This window comes from Colias croceus, chromosome 11 (assembly GCF_905220415.1).
Source record: "Colias croceus chromosome 11, ilColCroc2.1".
Classification (NCBI taxonomy): Eukaryota; Metazoa; Arthropoda; class Insecta; order Lepidoptera; family Pieridae; genus Colias; species Colias croceus.
The window spans coordinates 7,305,409-7,325,209 of record NC_059547.1 but is presented as its reverse complement, the minus strand read 5'-3'; the positions used below and the strand labels follow the sequence as shown (position 1 = coordinate 7,325,209).

Genomic DNA, 19,801 nt, shown 5'->3' with positions numbered 1-19,801 from the left:
TGTATAGAAATTAAATAAATTATTTTTCTAAATAGAAAACAATTTTTGTCTTGAATTTTGCAACGTTAATTTGTTAAATAGTGAAAAGTTTATTTTATTTTACTCATGAACCAAATACAATTATTTATGATATTAAATAATAGTTTTTAATGTATGATTCATTGGTCGCACGGAAATATAGACATACTTTAGGAAGTATATTATATATTTTCATGATTGGCCGGATGCTATAAATAATTAAGTTTTCGATAAATAACCAAACTATTAAATAAAATTAATTATCTCTACCGCGCTAGTGTACGAAATGAAGAAATCGAACGATTTGAATGTACCACGAATGTACGATTACCACAGAGTAACTACACGTACGTTTTCAATTATTTTACCGATTTTACCTTAAAAAAATCTTTTGGCATATCCTGTGGCTATGATTGTCAGTTGTCACGTAATTATGTCAACTGTCAACTGTCAAGAATTCAAGCTAAATAACGTGAAAGTAAATAAATAAATAATTATTAAACTTTAATTTAACATTTAAAAAAATAATATAAAAATAATTGTATGATCATCAAAAATAGTGTTTAATATGTTTCCTACAAATCACAAGACTATCTTTGTTTTGGATCATACTCCGTATTTCGGGATTTCTTCTGATAATCCTATAGACTTTGATGTAACGAAAAGCCGGGGTCCTGGATATGTTCCCTTGCCTCCTATTTGTAAATCGTTATGGACTTGTAGCGTAGAAGCTGCCGTTGAGTACTGTCGTATCGTTTGGGATTTATTTCCTGAAGGAAAACTGGTTTGTAAATTTATTTTAGAGGTTATAATAGTGAAGCTTTCAATTGTAATAATTGAGATATTTAAATAACTATTGCAATGTATTTAGTATAATACATTATTTAAGTATTACAATGTATTTATGTGTAAGCTATTTGTGGTTGTTATATAAGTTTATAGTTATGGTAAACTGGTTTATGCATTTATTAATAATTTAATTTAATATTTTACAGGTTAGATTTGTTGTAAGTGATGCTGCAGCACATATTTTGAATACCTGGGCAGTGACGCAACAAAACTTGACACATGTAAGTAGCTATGTTTTTACTTTTGGAGAAACTATAATTTTTATGGCCAATAAAATAGTTACCTACATTTTACTTGTTACCTCTTTTATTACTATATGTTAAAAATAGTGTTTTATTCCAGTAAGTAATATATCTCTTTATATTTTATTTTTATGTATAACTAGTGGTCCGTCCCGGCTTCGCCCGTGGTACATATTTCGCAATAAAAGGTAGCCTATGTCCTTTCTCGAGTATCAAAATATCTCTATACCAAATTTCATCCAAATTGGTTCAGTAGTTTAGGCGTGATTGAGTAACAGACAGACAGACAGAGTTACTTTCACATTTATAATATTAGTATGGATATAAAAAGAGGAAATGTTAATTCCCTATAATGGTTATACAAAGCAATGTAAGAGCATGGAAACAGTTTTGGAGGAATACCTAAACAAGCCATTGGTCAAAAATAATATTGTGATTATTGCAGATTTTAAATGGGCTGTGCCTTGTGGGTCCAGTGAGGAGGGGAGCAGGAGGGGATGTGGTGGGCCTCTGTGCAGCAATTGAGTCTCTTGGTGAAGCTTCTCCTATACAAGCTTCTAGACCACCTGCCGAGCGTCATTTTCAGAATCGGTACGAAATCATGACATTAACCCATTGAGCCCCGAGCGGGCCGATCGGGCCACGACACAATAGATTTTCTATTGTGTCTGTGATTCCGGGGGCTGAGTTATTAAACAATAAATAGGTATCCTACTTTGAAATATAAAAATTACACTCAAAACTAAAAATGATAATAAATCAATATTGTTCTATATTGTAGTGTGCTTATAAAAAGTGTGAAATAAAGTATTGCCTTCATTTCCTAACAATTATTTTATGTTTATGTAAACATACTATTTCAGTGGCCGTATTATTTGTATAACAAGTGCAAGAGATGACGACTCCATCAGAAGTCTTGCTGAGATTGCTCTCAATACTCTTGTGCAGCAAAACAAAAAAGCATCTGCCGTACAACCACCTACTACTACAGACGCGTCGACAAGCACACAGTAAGTTATCTATGCTTATATTGTAAAGCTGAAGAGTTTGTTTGTTTGTTTGAACGCGCTAATCTCAGGAACTACTGGTCCAATTTGAAAAATACTTTCGGTGTTAGATAGCTAATTTATCGAGGAAGGCTATAGGCTATATATCATCACACTAAGATCAACAGGAGCAGAGTAATGCCTGTGAAACCGCAGGGAACAGCTAGTCTGATATAAGATAAAATAAAACTGTATTTAAAAAATATTGAAAGAGTGAATTGGAAAGAGTTTTTATTATTATTTCTGAATTTAATTACATTTTGAACATTTCTCCTTTATATTTCCTTTTGCAGAGGCATATAAGCAATAAATTAATAATGTTGCATTTTGTTGAATACATTTTGCTGGTAGTAATAATTAATTCCTATAAAATTTTAAAATTATGGTTGTTGGCTATTGTCTTGTTTTACTTCGAATTTGCGTATATACAATATATTATACATGAGACAGATATACCATTACTTGAAAATATGTACTTAAAACATAAACATAGTATTTTAATTACAATTTGCGTGATTTTATGCACCTGAAATATTACTAATTTGTCTTGTTACATCAATTTTATTTTTTCAGACCTCTTGTCGTCCACTACTGCCACTTAGTCATAATTAATGTAACTCCAGAAAAGGCTGAAACTAGAGTAAACAACCAACCACTTGCAGAGGTATTGTTTAGAGATTTTTGTTATATTTTAAATCTTCTATACTTTAGAGAGAAATTCGATACAAATAATGCTTAAAATAGAAAGCTCCTTGACAGTTTGAATAAGATTAAATACAAATAATGCTCAAAATAGAAAGCTTCTTGACAGTTTGAACAAGTATAACTTGATTTATAATATTTTATATCTTATTTAATAGTGTCAAAACTGTTATTACTTATTATAATGGTAACCATGTTATATTATTATCTACAAAATTAGATTACATTTATGTGAAGTTTTTAATAATTTTAACTCTATTGCAGATGGGTGGAGGTTTAATGGGAGTAGAAGTGATGGTTTGTCGAGCGAGTGCCTTAGCTAATTTATTAGGACGACTAGTACTGCCTCATTACAGGCTTGCTACAACTACAGTCACTGGAATTCCTATGAAGGTATTGAGGGTAGATGCATTTCACATCTACTTTTCTGAATCAATTTTATTTTTATAAGACAAATAGCATTCCTCTCACGACTTCGCCCGCTGTGTCTAAAACTTAATATTTTGTGTTTTAAACCTTCCTCTTCAATCATTATTTAAAAAAACCGTATCATAATCCGTTGCGTAGTTTTAAAGATTTAAGCATACATAGAGACATACTGACATAGTGACAGATAAAGCGAATTTGTTTTATGCTATGCACTGTGATTTCAATTATATTTTGTTGAATGCAGGAGGAGCAAAACGCGAGTTCAAGTGCCAATTATGATGTAGAAATAATTCATTCGGCGGAGGCGCATGCTGGCTTACGAGCCAGTCAAACTGCCGCTGAAGCTAGCGAATCGGTGAGTTGATATATCTTCCAATTATTTAATATTATGGTAGTGCTATAATTATACAAAAATAATGTGTTAATTGAGTTTTATCAGGTTTATTTTTATGTTTTTCTATTTGTTAATGAGTAATTACGATGTTCTATGTAGCAAAATACATTTTTCCATAGAGCATTGTAATTCATAAAATAATTTTGTTAACCGAAAGTTTGGTTATAGAATATCAGATTAGTTTTATTTATTTATGAAATTATAAAATTCTATCCTTTTCTAGGCAATAGCAATATAAAAAATTGTAAAGATAAATTTTAATTCTTTTTTCGTATGCTCGCTATAATGTCAACAAAAAATTCTCGTATGTTTTACTCTTCTTAAGTCTTTTTCATTTATTTTCCTCATAAGTGTTCCGTCTTTCATTTAATTATATTCACCAATACATAGGTAGTATTACGTTGGTGGACCCCCCGCGGCGCGGAGGGCGGGGCGGGGGGGTGTAACGGCCCCCTGTGGAGGGTGACCCCCGCGGATGTGGCCTCTAGACCTTCAGCTTGCTTGGTCAACTTTCTGCTTAACGGACGATCTGTTACCCTGGAAGTACCTCAGTAAGTATGTGTAGGTTGTTTGAAGCCTGAAAGTTGAAGTTTGAATTCCGAATTGAGGGTAGTTGAATAATTTTTTATTTTATTTATTTTTATTTATTTCTTTATTTATATCAGGCAGCATTGCCCATATATTGTTAGTAATACTTATTCTAGTGTAAATGTAATAATGTCTACTTAATAACATTTTTAGAAGGAGGCAAAAAAAGGTTTGTAGTTAATGTTTTGATTTTAGTTTATAGTCTGGTAAGTATTTAAAACTGACCAATTTAACTACTATTACTAACTATTTTGTGACTATAAGCGAACAAGGAAAACTGTATTGAATAGCGAGCTAATTGACCTTTTTATTATTATTCTCGTTACAACTACACATTATTTTATATTATAGAAGGAAAGGTGGATGCAGATCCGCGTCACACGTGCTAGCGGCTCAAGGAGGGGAGTTATGGATAGGAGCTTTGGGAGGAAGGACTCCGTATGACGATCCTCCCGCTTTGTCGGAGGGTGCTGGAGGACGAGTTACTGATTATAGGTAAAAAATTAGCAGTCTGCTGTTTGTTTCTAATGGAGAGATATAGGTCTCCTGTGATAAGGGCATAATCCAATAATCAAATATTTTTTGTACATAATATAGTCACAAAAGTAAATATTTTGGTCACTATCTTACTGATATGAATACAATATACTGTGGAATATTATGTATGCATTAATATTTTAACTTTAGACATTTGTCATTAGTTTCTATGAAAGTTACATATATTTTGAGATTTCTTACTATTCTGCAAGTGGCTTTTCCGTAGAGTGGCCATTTTACCACCTTGGTTGTGCATGTTCTTATAATATTGTACTAAGCTAGAAAACCATAACTACAATCGTTCATTATAAAACACTAGCTGCTCCGCGCAGTTTCACCCCCGTGGCAGCACTCCTGTTGGTCGTAGCGTGATGATATATAGCCTATAACCTTCCCCGGTAAATGGGCTATCTAACACCGAAATTTTTCAAATCGGACCGGTAATTAACGCGTTCAAACAAACAAACAAACTCTTCAGCTTTTCAGGATATTTGTGGATATTTTTTGCAGGATAAAAGAATTCGGAGCGCTAATGCAACAAAACAAGCTGAATCCATTAAAAGGTAGCGGCGCGAACGCACGCGCTCGTAGCAAGTTACAACGGCATACTACTTATTGGCCGTTGACTATTTCGTCTACACTTATATTTAACTTGGGATCTGTAAGTGTACGCAAATTTATGTAACAACAAGTTTATCTACAATTTTTACTTAATTAAGGGCTGATTTTTCAATCCTTGGTTAAAACTTATTTATCGAATAACGTATTAAACTACCATTTCAAAAATGTATTGTAATCATCCGTATATATGAAAGTTTACAGGTGACATTTAAAAATGTTCGTGTAATACTTTATTGGACGGATAAATTTTAACCAAGGATTGAAAAATCGGCCCTAAAATAACCAATTTTTCAATTTTTCATTGTCGTCTTTCCTAACATCTCCTAATTTGACCTGTAGTGTATTTCTTAAGATTTTTAAAATCAAAACAGAATATTAAAATTAATATAAATTGGCAATAACCATTGATTCATCAACGTTTTCTGACGGTAAAATTAATTTTTAAATTGAAATTTTTTAGAAACTTTTATCAAACAGTGATCTCAATAAAAATTAAACTTTTTATAGGTAATGGACCCGCTCACAAGGCTGGTAGTACAAGAGAATCTCACAGATGAAGAAGTAGACTCGTGTCGAGGGGTGTTGCTATCATTGTTGGGAATGGAATCACGTCATGAGTTCCCAGCTTCTCAATTGCCTTCTAATTTGAGGTATTTATGAATACGTAAAACGGTTCTATGTCTTATTCATCTTATAAATTACTAGCTTACCGCCCGCTTTGTGTAAAACCTAATAAATTATATACTCAAACCTTCCTCTTGAATCACTCTATTTATTAAAAAAAACCGCGTCCAAATCCGTTGCGTAGTTTTAAAGATTTAAGCATACAAAGGGACATAGGGACAGAGAAAGCTACTTTTTTTATACTATGTAGTGATAAGTTATTATTCTGTATTTGAAATCTGTAGTGCTACAAATAATTTATGAATGCATATACATTCACTTGAACACTTAAATTTTGAAAATTATATATTTTTAATTACTCCGCCAAGATAAAATATAGTCCTGATTACATGTTTGAATTATCTATCTTATTAGACTTAACTAAACGGAAAAAAATAATTAATATAAAAATTATAAATATTTATGAAGAGGGAAGTCGAGCGGTCGCCGCGAAGAGCAATGGCGGCAAGTGTGGGGCGAGCTGGAGGCGCTGATCCGAGCGCACTCCGCGTCGCCCGCGCACCGCGCGCTGCTGCGGACGCTGCTCGAGTGCAAGTCGCACAACCATAGTGCGGAGGGTGAGATTTACTTTATACTTTACTTACTTATCAATTTATAAAGAACTAGCTTTCCGCCCGCGTTTTCAAAGAAAACCCGTTCCCGTAGGATTTCCGGGATAAAACCTATCCTATGTCCTTTCTCGGGTATCAAAATATCTCTATACCAAATTTCATGCAAATTGGTTCAATAGTTATTGTTAATGATTAACAACCATCTCAACCAATATGAAACACTTTTCAGTGAATACAATATTGTAACGATGGAACACGACCTTTTTCTGTTGAAATTGATATTTTTTGTTTTATGAAATGAAATAGGTTTATTATGGATACATAAAAAGATACAAATAAAATAAAACAAGAAACTTAAATCTAACTTAAATATATGTATGCCACAAAAGGCCTGCCACTCAGTGCAAAACACTGATTTTCAGTGGTTGCCATATAGGATGCCTTGCTGACAGTGGATGTATTTTTTGCTCAAAACTGCATAAGGTTTTAAACCTTCTCACGTCCTACGCACGTTATTCGCGCGTAACTAAATCTGTATTTTATAGTAGGACGCGTGAGAGATAAATATATATCTATTTTAATATTATAATACTAGCTTCCGCCCGCGACTCCGTCCGCGCGGAAAAATTAAGAAATTTTAAGATTTTTTTTTCTACGTATTTTTCCGGGATAAAAAGTATCCTATTTTATGCCCAGGATAATAAGGTATAATTATACCAAGTTTCAAGAAATCGAACCGTTAGTTTTCACGTGATGCCTGAACATACAGACAGACAGACAGACAGACAAAAATTTTTTTAATCACATATTTGGGCTTGGTATCGATCCAGTAACACCCCCTGCTATTTATTTTTTCAATATTTTCAATGTACAGAATTGACCCTTCTACAGATTTATTATATGTATAGATATACTTGAAAATAATTATACTTAGGGAATAAATAATATATTTTACACATTAGCTTAAGGTAGTAAAGAGATTGTTGGATAAATACATACTTAAATAATAAATATACAAATAGGAACATTATTGGGGAAGCTAAATTTTTTCTTGTAGACGTTTTTGAAAATCGAGAAGATATGACTTTAATTTTTTTTTTAAAAGAAGATAGGCTTTGTTGTGAACGAATAGGCGGCGGTAAATCGTTCCAACATTTTGAGGCTCGATACCTAAAACTCCCTCTCAATGTAGTTGTTCTATGTAGGGGAATTTCCAACAAAGAACATGCGTGTCTAGTCTGGTAGGTTGTATTATTTTCCGCCAACCATTTCGTTTTTTTGTACAAATATACAGGTATTCTATATTTTATAACATTAAATAGATCAGGGTTCAGAATAGGGTTCGAGTCCCGCCTCGTGATCGAATTTTTTCTATTCTTTATAAATTTTCTTAACTGATAATGGCAAATGATTTTTAAACAGATAGATTCATATAATTTAGGAGTAATCTTGCATTGCCAATGTTTATAAAATTTGATGTTCAATTGTATGTTATATACAACCACAGAATACATAATAGTAGCTAAACGCTACAGAACGGACACTCTCCGCCTCCCGCCAAAATTAAACACTTACCTCACCCCGCACGATCAGACATGTTATGGTACCCATTTCCCCGCAAGGACGATACCAACGACGTCTTTAGACGAAACGCAACGAAGATTGACAACATTAATCAAATTGACTTAAAGCAATTTTATTATTTTAGATTTGTGATTATCGTTTTTCGTAGAAAATGGTTAGATATTGTGCTGTTTACGGATGTATTTCATCAGAAAAACGCGAATTTTTTTTTACGCTAGTCACAAATGTGCCAACCATAAAGAGTTTACACACACATTTGCAGTCTCTACAGTGTGACTGTCAAAACTATAATTTTGTATGGAGTGTCCGGGGTGTGATACAACATTGCTCAATATATGTTGAGCGAAGTTTTTTCGTGTTCGATTCAGAGTTTTTAGTGTCAAATATACATTTGCATGTGTAATTGATTCAGTAAAGGTTTCATCTTATTATCCATCTTTAGTCAAAATACTTGCTCCACTTCTATTTCAAACTAACCAAGAAAAATAACTTTATTAATTAGTATTTAAGTACTTAATGCTTTCAAATAATTTAACATTTAATTTTTTTCAAGGCGAATCATCACGCGCATCAGTTATCCGAGCCACAACAGATTCCCCTCTATCACCAGTGGGAGCTGGCAACGGGAACAGTAGCGATGTATGGGCTCCCAGAAACGCACTAGATGCGTTACTAGGAGCTCCCAGACCGCCTAGACGACCTGACTTCGCTGGACGAATGGCCGCTGGGAATAGAGTAGCTACGTTATACCAGCACTTACAGCAAGACGTAGAGACTACCAATTAGTCGCGAAAGCGATCCAAGAAAGAATAGGCGTCATGTTGTGTTGTGACGACATAGGTGGTTAATGGAATGGACATAATTTGGTTGACAGACGTCAAAGGTTCCTATTCTTGGTTGGATCGCATTATGCTGATTCTGATTGAAAACAGTTTTCAACTATGAAGTGTAGGTTAGCAAATTTGTTTAGATTTAACACTAGCTGCGCTCCGCGGTTTCACCCGCGTGGTTCCGCTCCTGTTTATGATATTGTGATGAAAGAATTTTTCAAATCGGACCAGTAGTTCCTGAGACAAGCGCGTTCAAACAAACAAACTCTTCAGCTTTATAATATTAGTACGAAGATAAAGAAATTGGTTTCGTATACCAGTTTTCAAGGTAAATTTTAAACATGAAAACCCTCGTTTATCATGAAATTTTTATTACTTCTCTGGTTTTATGTAATTTGGTATAGTATAAAGTGTAACTCAGGAATATAGTAATGAATTCCTTCATAATAACAATTTTATGAAATACCTAATTTCTTATACAAACAAATGTAATTATTTATTGTTAAGGCTACTGTATAAATTGTTATTAAAAATAAGTAAATATAATGTATTTTTATAATTTTAGTGCCCACTTATTTATGTATCTAGTCTGTTCAACTTTAATTTTACAAACTTATTTCTTACAACCTATTGAAGCAGAAATATTTTTACAATTTACAACTTACAGTACTTGTGCTCACTATTGAAAAGCATGTGATTTCTATAATGTAGATGCTAAACAATTTGTTGTGTCAGAAAAAAGTAATCCAATTTCTCTATTTCTACATTAACAACAAAGAGTCGGAAGCCATAAAGTGTAGATAGGTGATCTCTTCAATGCTTACTTCCCTTTATATGTATGGATTAATTCAAATGGTTCAAGTGTATACAATTACTTAAACCAGTTAGGTAGCAAATGTATTAATGTCTTTATTATTACAATGTTACCGTAAAAATTGAATTACAGTTTGAAGTAATAATTATGATAACTACAATTTCAATAAACATTAAAATTATCAATATTGGTGTGTTGTTTGAGAACAAGGTAAATCAATAAAAATGCGACATTATAAAATTAATATCTTATATTTGTTCAATAAAAACTACATTGTGGGCCCGTGTGCCCGGCGCCCGGGTAACACGTCCTTTGTATTATCTTGTTGCATATAAACTCTGCGGGCAGACTGTATCATAAGGCAATGGAGTGAGTGTTGTCAAGGCATCTGGTCCTGTCGCGGCTTCCCCTCGCCTCCCCAACCCTTCGCCGCCTATCGTTACAATTATTGGAATGTCACGAATGCTAACTCGAAAATCATCACGAACGAAACTAAGGCCGCGAGCCGCTCCGCAACACCGCTGTACAATCGAGCGCCCGAAGTCCAAACGCATCCGTCAAAACGATTAAATTACAATAATAATAATAATCATCGATCGCGATCGACCGTCCAATTAATCAATTAATTAATACCCTATAAAACTTACAAAAATCGACCGGTAAAACTTAAGCTAAGTTAAAATTAATCGGAATTGAAAAATAAATTACCTAGGTACAATGTTTTTTAAGTCTAGTAAGCTATTTATATAGGCGCGCGGGGTCGGTGGGGGCGCTGTCAGTGCGTGGCCTCGCGCAGCTTCTTGGCCACGGGCGGCGCTGCCTCCGACGCGTCGCCCAGCGAGCTCTCTTCTGCTGAACTCGCTTCTTCTATTTGTCTGTGCAACAATATATTATTATTAGAGGGCGTCAGGATACAAAACATTATTTACAATAATGATAAAAAAATCTTAGTATCAAGTATTATTATTAGGTTCGACATAAAAAAAAATATAATTATATCTCAATGTGGCAAGTATGTGTGAACGATCTGTCATTTGCGAAGAATGCGTCATGGGCATTACTAAGACACGGCTGTTTAATGTCACAGTAAATAATACTCAGCATGTGTAGTATTAATTCTTAAAAGATAATGAACTCCCTATAATATGAACTAAACATATAGAGACTTCTACGTAATTAGTGTATGTCTGTAAGTACCATTGATCATAAAACAAATACGGGACATTGGATATAGATTAAATATTACGTAGTAATTCTCAATGAATTCAATAATAAAAAATAACTCATAAGCTTGGCATAACAGTTACAATACTATATCTACCCAAAGCATGATAATGGCATGGGAAACTACCAAGGACGTAACAATTGTGGTCAAATAAGTTTTTTTATCAAATTTGTAGTGGTACAAAGTGATTAAAAACATGTGCCATGTTAACAATCCAAATCTTGTTAATGTATATTAAATTTAATGATTTTTAGCTAGCATAAAATATAAGGAATTCATTTAAACCTACCGAAAACCTTTACATTGACATATTGAAAAATTACTTAGAGAAGTCCATTATATTATAATCCCTATCACATACAAACTCCGATAATAAAATTAACATGGAAAAAGAAGAAAAAACAGACATGCTATAAAAGGAAATCCATATAAATATAAAAAAAACAATAAGGAAAACTAGATAGCTCAAGATAACGATGAGAAAATCCATAAATCATGCTGAGGATAAAAAAAAGACGTGTGGCACTCGGGGACTGCCGCGGCAAAGCTATTACATAGCATGCCTTCAATCCACACCTCCGAGCCCGTCGGAGTGGGGAGCGTGAGGTTTTTTCGTTACGGAATTTCTCGATTCGGTCCCCGCGCTCAAGGCCCGCGATAGAAGCTATTGCAAATAGCTTAAAAATAGCTCAAAATGATGAAAACAAAGATATTACAATTAAAAAAAAAACAAACCTTTTAGCGCGCGGCGTGCTGAGCGCAGAGTCGGAGTTGTCGGAGGGAGAGGCGGGGGTCGCGGGGTCGGAGGGGGACGCGCCCTTCGCGTCCATCGAGTCCTCCGTGCACGATGTCATGTCTTCCGCGCACTCTGATGATAGTTTGCCTGCAAGTTGTGGACATTTGTTAGTTTTAACCGCTTAATTGTACCTTGATGACTAGGCTAAGTGGGCGTCGACTAGGCGTTTTTGCACAATTAAAAAAATAATTGCTTGATAATTTTACTCGAATATTTTTCTATTTTTTGTTCTTTAGCCCTATTTACTACCAGGCTAGAACAACGTTTTTTGACAATTTCTAAAAAAATACTTAGCTAGATAATTCTATTCTTTTTTTAATCTCTTCAAATGTGTAGATGATGTTAATAAGAGTCTATTCTTTTATACTATAACTTGTAGTGTGGCTAAAGAGTTGAATGTGCGTGAGAGTCAACTGTCTAATAAAAGATATGCAACTTTCAGGTTTCTTCATCTAGCAGAAACAAATATGTAAATGTAGGTTGATTAATTGCTTTGTTTGCAGTATTGTGTAAAATGTTAAAGGCCAGACCTGTTGTGGGTTTAATTGGCGATATGTTTATAGCCATATAAAGTGATTTAATAATTACTTTTAAACATTAATCATTATGACATAAATGTTGGATATTTTATATAAATTAGAAAACTTTTAAATCCATCGATGGTTGGTAACAACCATTATAGTGATGGCATTGTAAAATGCATAGATATCATATTGAAGATATGTCACTTTTTTTAAAACAAACCTCTATTATAAGTGTATCACATGAGGTCACAAAATAAAATTGAATATTATTTTAAACTGATGTAGATCATACAGATGTTATCTTTATTATTATGTTCCTTGAAATGAATATCCTGAGCAAGCCAGGTCCTTTTGAAAATAATCATTTAAACATTAAAAATAATACTACAACATATTACTAACAATAATACTAACCATTACCATTTGTGGGTGGTTCTAAATTGCTTTCGTCACTGGGCAGTGGTGAGCCACCGTTTGTTGGTGTGGTTAATTTTGGTTCCTTGCCTAACAGCTCTGGTTGTAAATCTGATACAATGTTGTGTGTCCATAACGCCAGCTCTACCATGTGTGGTGACCATTTCTTGCCACAGCCGTTTTGTTCCTGGGACAAATTAAATTTTCTATTTAAAAAATTGTTAAGTAGATTATATTGATAAATACTTACTAGTAATTTGAATGTGGAACCGAAATTGATGGTTTTAAATTTTTAATGGTTAAATCTTATGTCATGCATGTAATGGACACTTTTGATATAGCTTTTTAGTTTTTATGATTGCTTGAATGATAAAGTGCATTTTCAAAGAGCGGTTCCTGATTCTATTCTATTATTACACACGTATTTAAAACACAAATTTCTATTAAAAATATTACCTTCATTTTTGCCTTCAATAAATATGCATGAAAAATTATTAATATATGTTTGTATAGGTTATTTTAATACATGTTCACTACAAAGACTTTTAATCATACAGAAGGGAAGCAGCTGTCTTGGAATCATTAATGTGAAATTAATTGCTTAAACAACATCTGTTCTTTTTAAACAGTTCTTGAATTAATAGGAATGGGTATATTTCTATGAAACAGTTTAAATATTATTCATCACTATTTACAATTATTAACAAAGGACAATGAATTTATTTAAATTGTTCAATAATGAATAATATTTACAAGAAACCACACAAAAGTTAGAAAACTATGATTCTAAAGTTAAAAATTTCCATTGACAAACAATACTGAATAAACTCACCTTATTTAACCTATCACAGACGTTTCTAATATGTTTAACAAAATTGAGGTATTCCTTGGCAGTGTAGTCGCTCCCCTCCATTTCGGGGATGGCTTGTATACATTCATCGGCCATAAATGGCGCTATATCGGGACTCGCAGCAGCTAGTAGAGCTGATGCTGTTGCTGTGCCCACACCCTTGAGATTACTTAATGCTGTCATCGCTGACTCAATGTTTGGCAATTTTCGGAAAGCTTTTTTCGTCTCCTGCATCACTGCTCTGGGTGTGTTCACTTTTATGAGGTATGATAGTTGTGGGTAGAATTTCCCTCTCTGCAAATAAATTTATGATGTTGAGCTATAATTATCATATTAATAGATGATATGGATGGTTGTTTAGTTTAAAGTATTATTTATATAGGACCAAATCAATTAGACAAATAAAGATTTACTTACGGCTTGCTTCCATTTCATCAGCTGTACCAACTCTTCGTGTACCATATGTGCATCTTTTCCCCTTGATTTGATCTTCTTTGGTAATTCATTCTGGTACCTTTAACAAACAAACAAAAATTTAGCAAATAATATAGTTTATAATATTTATTTTTAAGGGTTAAATAGATCTATTTAACCTGTACTAAACTATGTACGCATATATATATATTTTTATTCTATTCAAATATTTAATTGTATGAAATTGTTATAAAAGAACCCAGAGAATTCAAAAATTTTATTAAAATAAAATAATAAATAAAATAAATCTTGTAACCATTGTAAGTAGGTATAATATAAAAGAAAAAAAAATTAAATTCTTTGTGTTTGAACTTGTATTGTTATTCCAGTTTTTATGACCTACATGAAACCCACATGTTATGCACATTGCACAATAGACTGTTATTAATACTTATTTTCAACATATTGCATATTATATGAGGGGTTATGTAGGTATGTATTTAATTCCGTTGGCTAAAAAGTGTATGGTTCTATTGATTCAAACATTTAAAAATTGTAGTCAAAAGTAGGATTGAACCTTGTTCAACATAAAAGCTAAATGGCAAGTCACCATTTTGAGCGGATGTGAATTCTATTCAACGAAGCTTTGTCTTACTACTTGTTCCAAGTAGGTACAAAATAAATAAAATAACACGAGTAATGTTTGAAGCGTGTTATTTAATCAAGGATCTATGGAATTACCGAGCGAACGCTGTAAAACAAGTACATTATAAATGCAGTATATGAGCGATGATACGTAAAGGACAGCCACCATTTTATAACGCCTAAGCGCGGCGATATTTTCCCCCACACTGGCTTCAGGAAAAACGATAGTGTCAATTTGACATCGATCCCACGTGACGCAGTGATTTTAATGAGCCGTCCGCGGACTAGAGATGCAGTCCGCGAGGGAGGTAGCTATCAAATCAGTTTGCACGGATACACACACAATACAAGTTCATTGACACGCCACGGCCGCATTTTCTCCTTTGAAAGACGTCGCACTTACCAGTTGTCCAATTTTATCAGCTCCTCTGGTTTCTTTGTTTTCTGTTCAGCTTTAAGTTTAATTGCTTGTGGATATAACTTTAAAACACTGTCAAACTGTTTTGCATCCGCCTCCAGAAAGAAAGTAGACGTGTCTTTCGCGGTAGCCATTGTGAACGTTCTAAATGTACAACACTCTGCGTACCTATTTAGTTAGCTATAGCGCCGAACTCGACGCGGCGGCAGCACCTGGCCAACTGGGCGCCCTCTCCCCACTCGCCGCCATCTTGTTAAACCTCGACGTGACGTCGATAATATTACTTGAAATAATTTTATTTATTGTGGCCTATTTTTACCAAATATTTAAAAATGCTACAAAAATAACTAGATAAATATTCAAGAAATTTTTGTATATCACTAAATATTATTCTTTATTTATGAAACATGCCTACGTGATCGAAACAAAAAACATACTCACTCGACATAGCAAGGTTATATCGGACACGCTTCGAGTCGTGGCATCGCGCATCTGTGTGACCTCCATAGGGAATATTGGGATTACACGGGATTAATTCCATTATTAACACAAAATATCACTGTTTTATATTGACACAAATTGATTTTGACATAAACATTAGTCGTAAAATCGCAATTATGTTAGTCACGTCGACCTCGGCGCACTATCAATTTCCTTAAACGTGACGCAACACACGACACCGTTCTACCGAAACGGCTTTGGTAAACACGCATATTTTCCGTTGCATTGCAGTACACACTGAGCTCGGAGTAGTCATGAAGTAGTAACTAGCGGTGTACATAAGGCATTTAGGTAGTACGACGTACATATCACCGGGGTGGAACGTCACACCAATCGGCTTTGTTGTTTTGATAGATCGGCACGTGCTCCACTCCCTCGTTTTAATTTTCGTGTTATAGTTTTATTTGAATCAATATGCCACAAAGACGTTTAACGGTTTGTCTCTGAGGTTTGTCTGATTCACTGAGCGCTGTCTTCACTACCAGTACGGTACTTAGTTGCTCATTGCACAGTAACATTACAATATATTTCGTTTCCTTTAATTAGGTATTGTAATTGGGATCTAGGATATTATTATGTATGATCTAGAAGATGTGGATAGTGCATAACATATTCAATTTGATGCACTCAAAAATCACATGCACCATCAATTCTTCTAAAAATGCAAAATTATCAATGCAACTTAGCAAAGAAATAGAAATATAGAAAAATTTTGAAAGAATCAATTTACATAGGTACCTATACCTACGAAAGCTCAATATTAAAATATAACAACTTATTAATAGTTACATTAGATATAGGTACCTACATATTATTATATAAATTATTGAAATCAGAACTTAATCAAGACACTACGGAAATTTTAAATCCCACATAGGTACATATTGTTAATTCGATAAACGTAATTTATGCGAATTCCACAATTGTCTAATAAAATAATAAATAAAATATTATGAATAAAAATATATTCATGTTAACGTCATTACAAAGACATTTCGTAGAGATTTTAGAAATATTCATTCATAAAATTTTTACTAATCCTATTTGACAGATGACTATAATAGGTAGACCGGGAGATACTGACACAAAATTTCGAGTCATTTTTAACAGGATGGCGGTTCTACAGGGGTCTTAGTACGCAATGACAAAAAGAAAAACGATGGTGTGAACGCTGGTACCGGCGGCTTAGTCGCGTGGGCGTTAGTCGAACTCGTCGGAAAAATAGCGAAAGTCAAACGATTTGTAAAAGTATGGCACTTATTTTTCCTGTAAGTTTGAGGATCAACGAATATAAATACAAAATTTCAAAGATCTAGGTGTTGGAAATCTTCACTTATATACATGGGCGATCGTTTTTCTTTTTGTCATTGCGTACTAAGACCCCTGTAGAACCGCCATCCTGTTACAAATGACTCGAAATTTTGTGTCAGTATCTCCCGGTCTAAGGTACCTACATCACGGGTCACGGGGTCAAGTCGTTTTAGTAGCCGACGTCAAAAAAAGGAGAACTTTTGTATTCGACTGTATTTTTGCCTTCACACCGATCGAACCTCATAATATATACTTTTCAGGACTGAATAAAAAAAATATAGTCACACCTACCTATAAAACTTTCGATCTTGTAATAAATAACGTGTAGGTATGATCATATTGCTATTTAGCAATAATTTTATAAAAGTATAGTTGTACCTATGTATTCTAATTTCTATAAATAGCGGCTACAGGTACCTACAATAAAAATAAACCAAAAAAGTTATTAGGGTCATTGTCAAATTTTGCGCAGGTAAACGTAACCGCAGATTTCAAAAATGTGAAAAAGAAAATATTTTAAAATTGAACTTTTCTTTATGCCCGTGCCTGTTAAAATAACTGAAGTATCTGTAATTCAAGTTGGCCGCGATGTTTAGCTAATAATTTAAGATTTATTTCAGATTTAGTGCGTCAGGGTGGAGAAAAAATACAACTCTGTTATTATTACACTTTACCTTTTATCATTAAATTAAATAAGCCAGTCGCACATATTTTGGCTTTTATATTAATTACAGTCTTATATCTTATAATCACATTAAGAAGCACAAGCTTTTTTTAAGTTTTACGGTAATTTATTTAAAATTTTAGTCAACTCTGTTACTTTATGAATAATAACAAACCTTAAATTCTACACAACTCCATGAAATATCTGTAAATTAACAGCTAATTACAACATATAACCGCTTCATTAACTGGCAAATTAACCTATTGTAATATAGCAGTATTATATTGAATAGCTTTTCCTAAATTTCGTAACTAAGTTCTTTAATCTTCGGGACACGAAAGTAACAGAGTTGTAACACAGTAACTTAGTTGTTCTTTTTGTACTATAAGTGAATAAATTGCATACTCTTGATATGTCGTCACGTTCGAAAAGATTGATTTTGGTTCTAAAAACATTTTTCTTACATGTGGGCTGATTTTTTTCATATGAAACTTTGACACTCTTGTATAATTTGTATTTCCTGCCTAGACATTTTAACGGCCTTCTTGTCGAATATTTTATCAATAGCATACTTTTCCTTCCGATTCTTAACTTTTTCATGGCGTTTTTTAATAGCATTTACTGGATTTACTGGATTGCCGTCCTTATTTTTAGACTTCTTTCGTTTTTCTCTGTTGCATTATTTTTTATACGTCTCCTATCTCTTGTTAACTGTTTCTAATCATTTCTTAAATTTTATATAATTTGTAATAACTTCGATCTGTTTCTATTAACTTGCTTGCTTCTCAGCTGGCGTGAGAGGCATTTTAAGGGCGTTAATAACGGCAGAATATCCTGTAACAATATCTTCAAGGCTACATTTAATTAAATATGATTTATTTACATATAACAACTCAAAATTACTTAAGGAAACCGATTCATAAGAAAAAAATATATTACAAACATAAAATTTCAAACAAAAGTTACAGAATACATGCTTACTCAACTCTGTTACCATGAGCTAAGTAACAGAATGATGATAACAGAGTTGTAAATTTTACATTCTAAAAGACATAAATCGTAGAATAATGCATTTAGTTATTTTTTTATTTCAAATTGAGCATAATTACCTCTTAAATAATAAAGTGAACGTAAGTTAATAGAAAAAAACGGTTTTACTTACTTTAATAGGTAGGTAACAATGTTGATGCGGAATAAAAACACGCAGCATGTTCAACGCCACGCGCTCGACTGAGATTCAATGTACCCCTCCTCCCGACCTAACGAACGACCACAATGGCTGCAGAAACCTCGCTGAAGCTAGAAAGTCGAAAACAGCACCACCTCTATTTTGAGTAATGATTTATTTAGTAACATAGTAGTGCACACGATTCCAAACACTAGGGTAGACTGGGTACGATTGAAACAAAGGACGGTTGAAACAACACGAATATCTCGCAAACCGTTGGTGGGGGGGTTAGGGGTCCAAGGGGAAAATGAAGCGCACAACTGTTCTAAATACGAACCACAATGTTGCGTCGATCTCCGTGCGCTTCAGCTGATTTTATAAGACCCTATTGTGTTTTTATGACCAAAAGTAAGTATTTTTGCTTGGAGATTTTTCCAATTATTGGCGTTTCTATTTTAATGACAGTATTAAGTGTGCGTTTTTGTTTGAAGTGAATCTTGTGGAATATGACATTGTGACTAGTTTTTGTGTATCATTGTTGTTACAATTACTATAACTGTATTTTACCTAAAGTAGGAGTTGGGGACGGTTGAAACATTTTTTTTGGGTACGGTTGAAACATTGTTTTAATTATTTTTTGTATTTTTAAATGCCGATAGTACGTGTAAGAGAGATTTCGGGAAGATAAATAGACTTATCAAAGTACAAAGACTCATATGAGGAAGTGAAAACCGGAGATCATTGCGAAAAGTGGCAGAGAAGCACAATTATTCGCTTCTAAGGTAAATTCGAATGCAAGATGACTCTGGCGAGCAAGAAAATAAAAAAATGGGATATAATAGAGGATATAACAATAGAAGGTACAATAATAGAGGCTGAAAACTTAGGAAATCTACTATTTACACTGACACACAAGATAAGGAAGAGATAAGAAATAAAGCAAGAATTAATATTGAAACGAACTAGAGCTAAGCAAGTGAAG

General features: G+C 33.5%; 2 protein-coding genes and 1 long non-coding RNA gene across 4 annotated transcripts; 1 reads left to right on the top strand and 2 right to left on the bottom strand.

The window, feature by feature from the left end:
- Positions 1-182: 182 nt before the first annotated feature.
- Positions 183-9,277, top strand: LOC123695832 (protein asunder). Its single transcript, XM_045641770.1, has 13 exons — positions 183-802; positions 1,014-1,088; positions 1,555-1,700; positions 1,973-2,119; positions 2,729-2,819; positions 3,122-3,250; positions 3,531-3,641; positions 4,071-4,231; positions 4,620-4,763; positions 5,316-5,466; positions 5,934-6,076; positions 6,519-6,667; positions 8,799-9,277. Exons 1-13 carry the CDS (start codon positions 587-589, stop codon positions 9,029-9,031), a joined length of 1,896 nt encoding a protein of 631 aa, XP_045497726.1. The 5' UTR covers positions 183-586; the 3' UTR covers positions 9,032-9,277.
- Positions 9,278-10,121: 844 nt separating this feature from the next.
- On the bottom strand, positions 10,122-15,434 carry LOC123695842. 2 transcript variants are annotated; one of them, XM_045641786.1, is made up of 6 exons: positions 15,161-15,434; positions 14,116-14,212; positions 13,681-13,992; positions 12,849-13,035; positions 11,850-11,997; positions 10,122-10,764 (listed from the first exon to the last, which is right to left on the bottom strand). In XM_045641786.1, exons 1-6 carry the CDS (start codon positions 15,307-15,309, stop codon positions 10,665-10,667), a joined length of 993 nt encoding a protein of 330 aa, XP_045497742.1. In that variant the 5' UTR covers positions 15,310-15,434; the 3' UTR covers positions 10,122-10,664. The 2 variants fall into 2 exon arrangements, with proteins under 2 accessions (XP_045497742.1, XP_045497743.1); XM_045641787.1 differs by having other exon boundaries at positions 12,855-13,035; positions 15,161-15,419.
- A 2,210-nt stretch (positions 15,435-17,644) lies between these two features.
- LOC123695852 lies at positions 17,645-18,920 on the bottom strand. Its single transcript, XR_006751994.1, has 2 exons — positions 18,814-18,920; positions 17,645-18,485 (listed from the first exon to the last, which is right to left on the bottom strand). It is a non-coding gene; the product is annotated as an uncharacterized LOC123695852 (long non-coding RNA).
- Between the last annotated feature and the right edge of the window lie 881 nt (positions 18,921-19,801).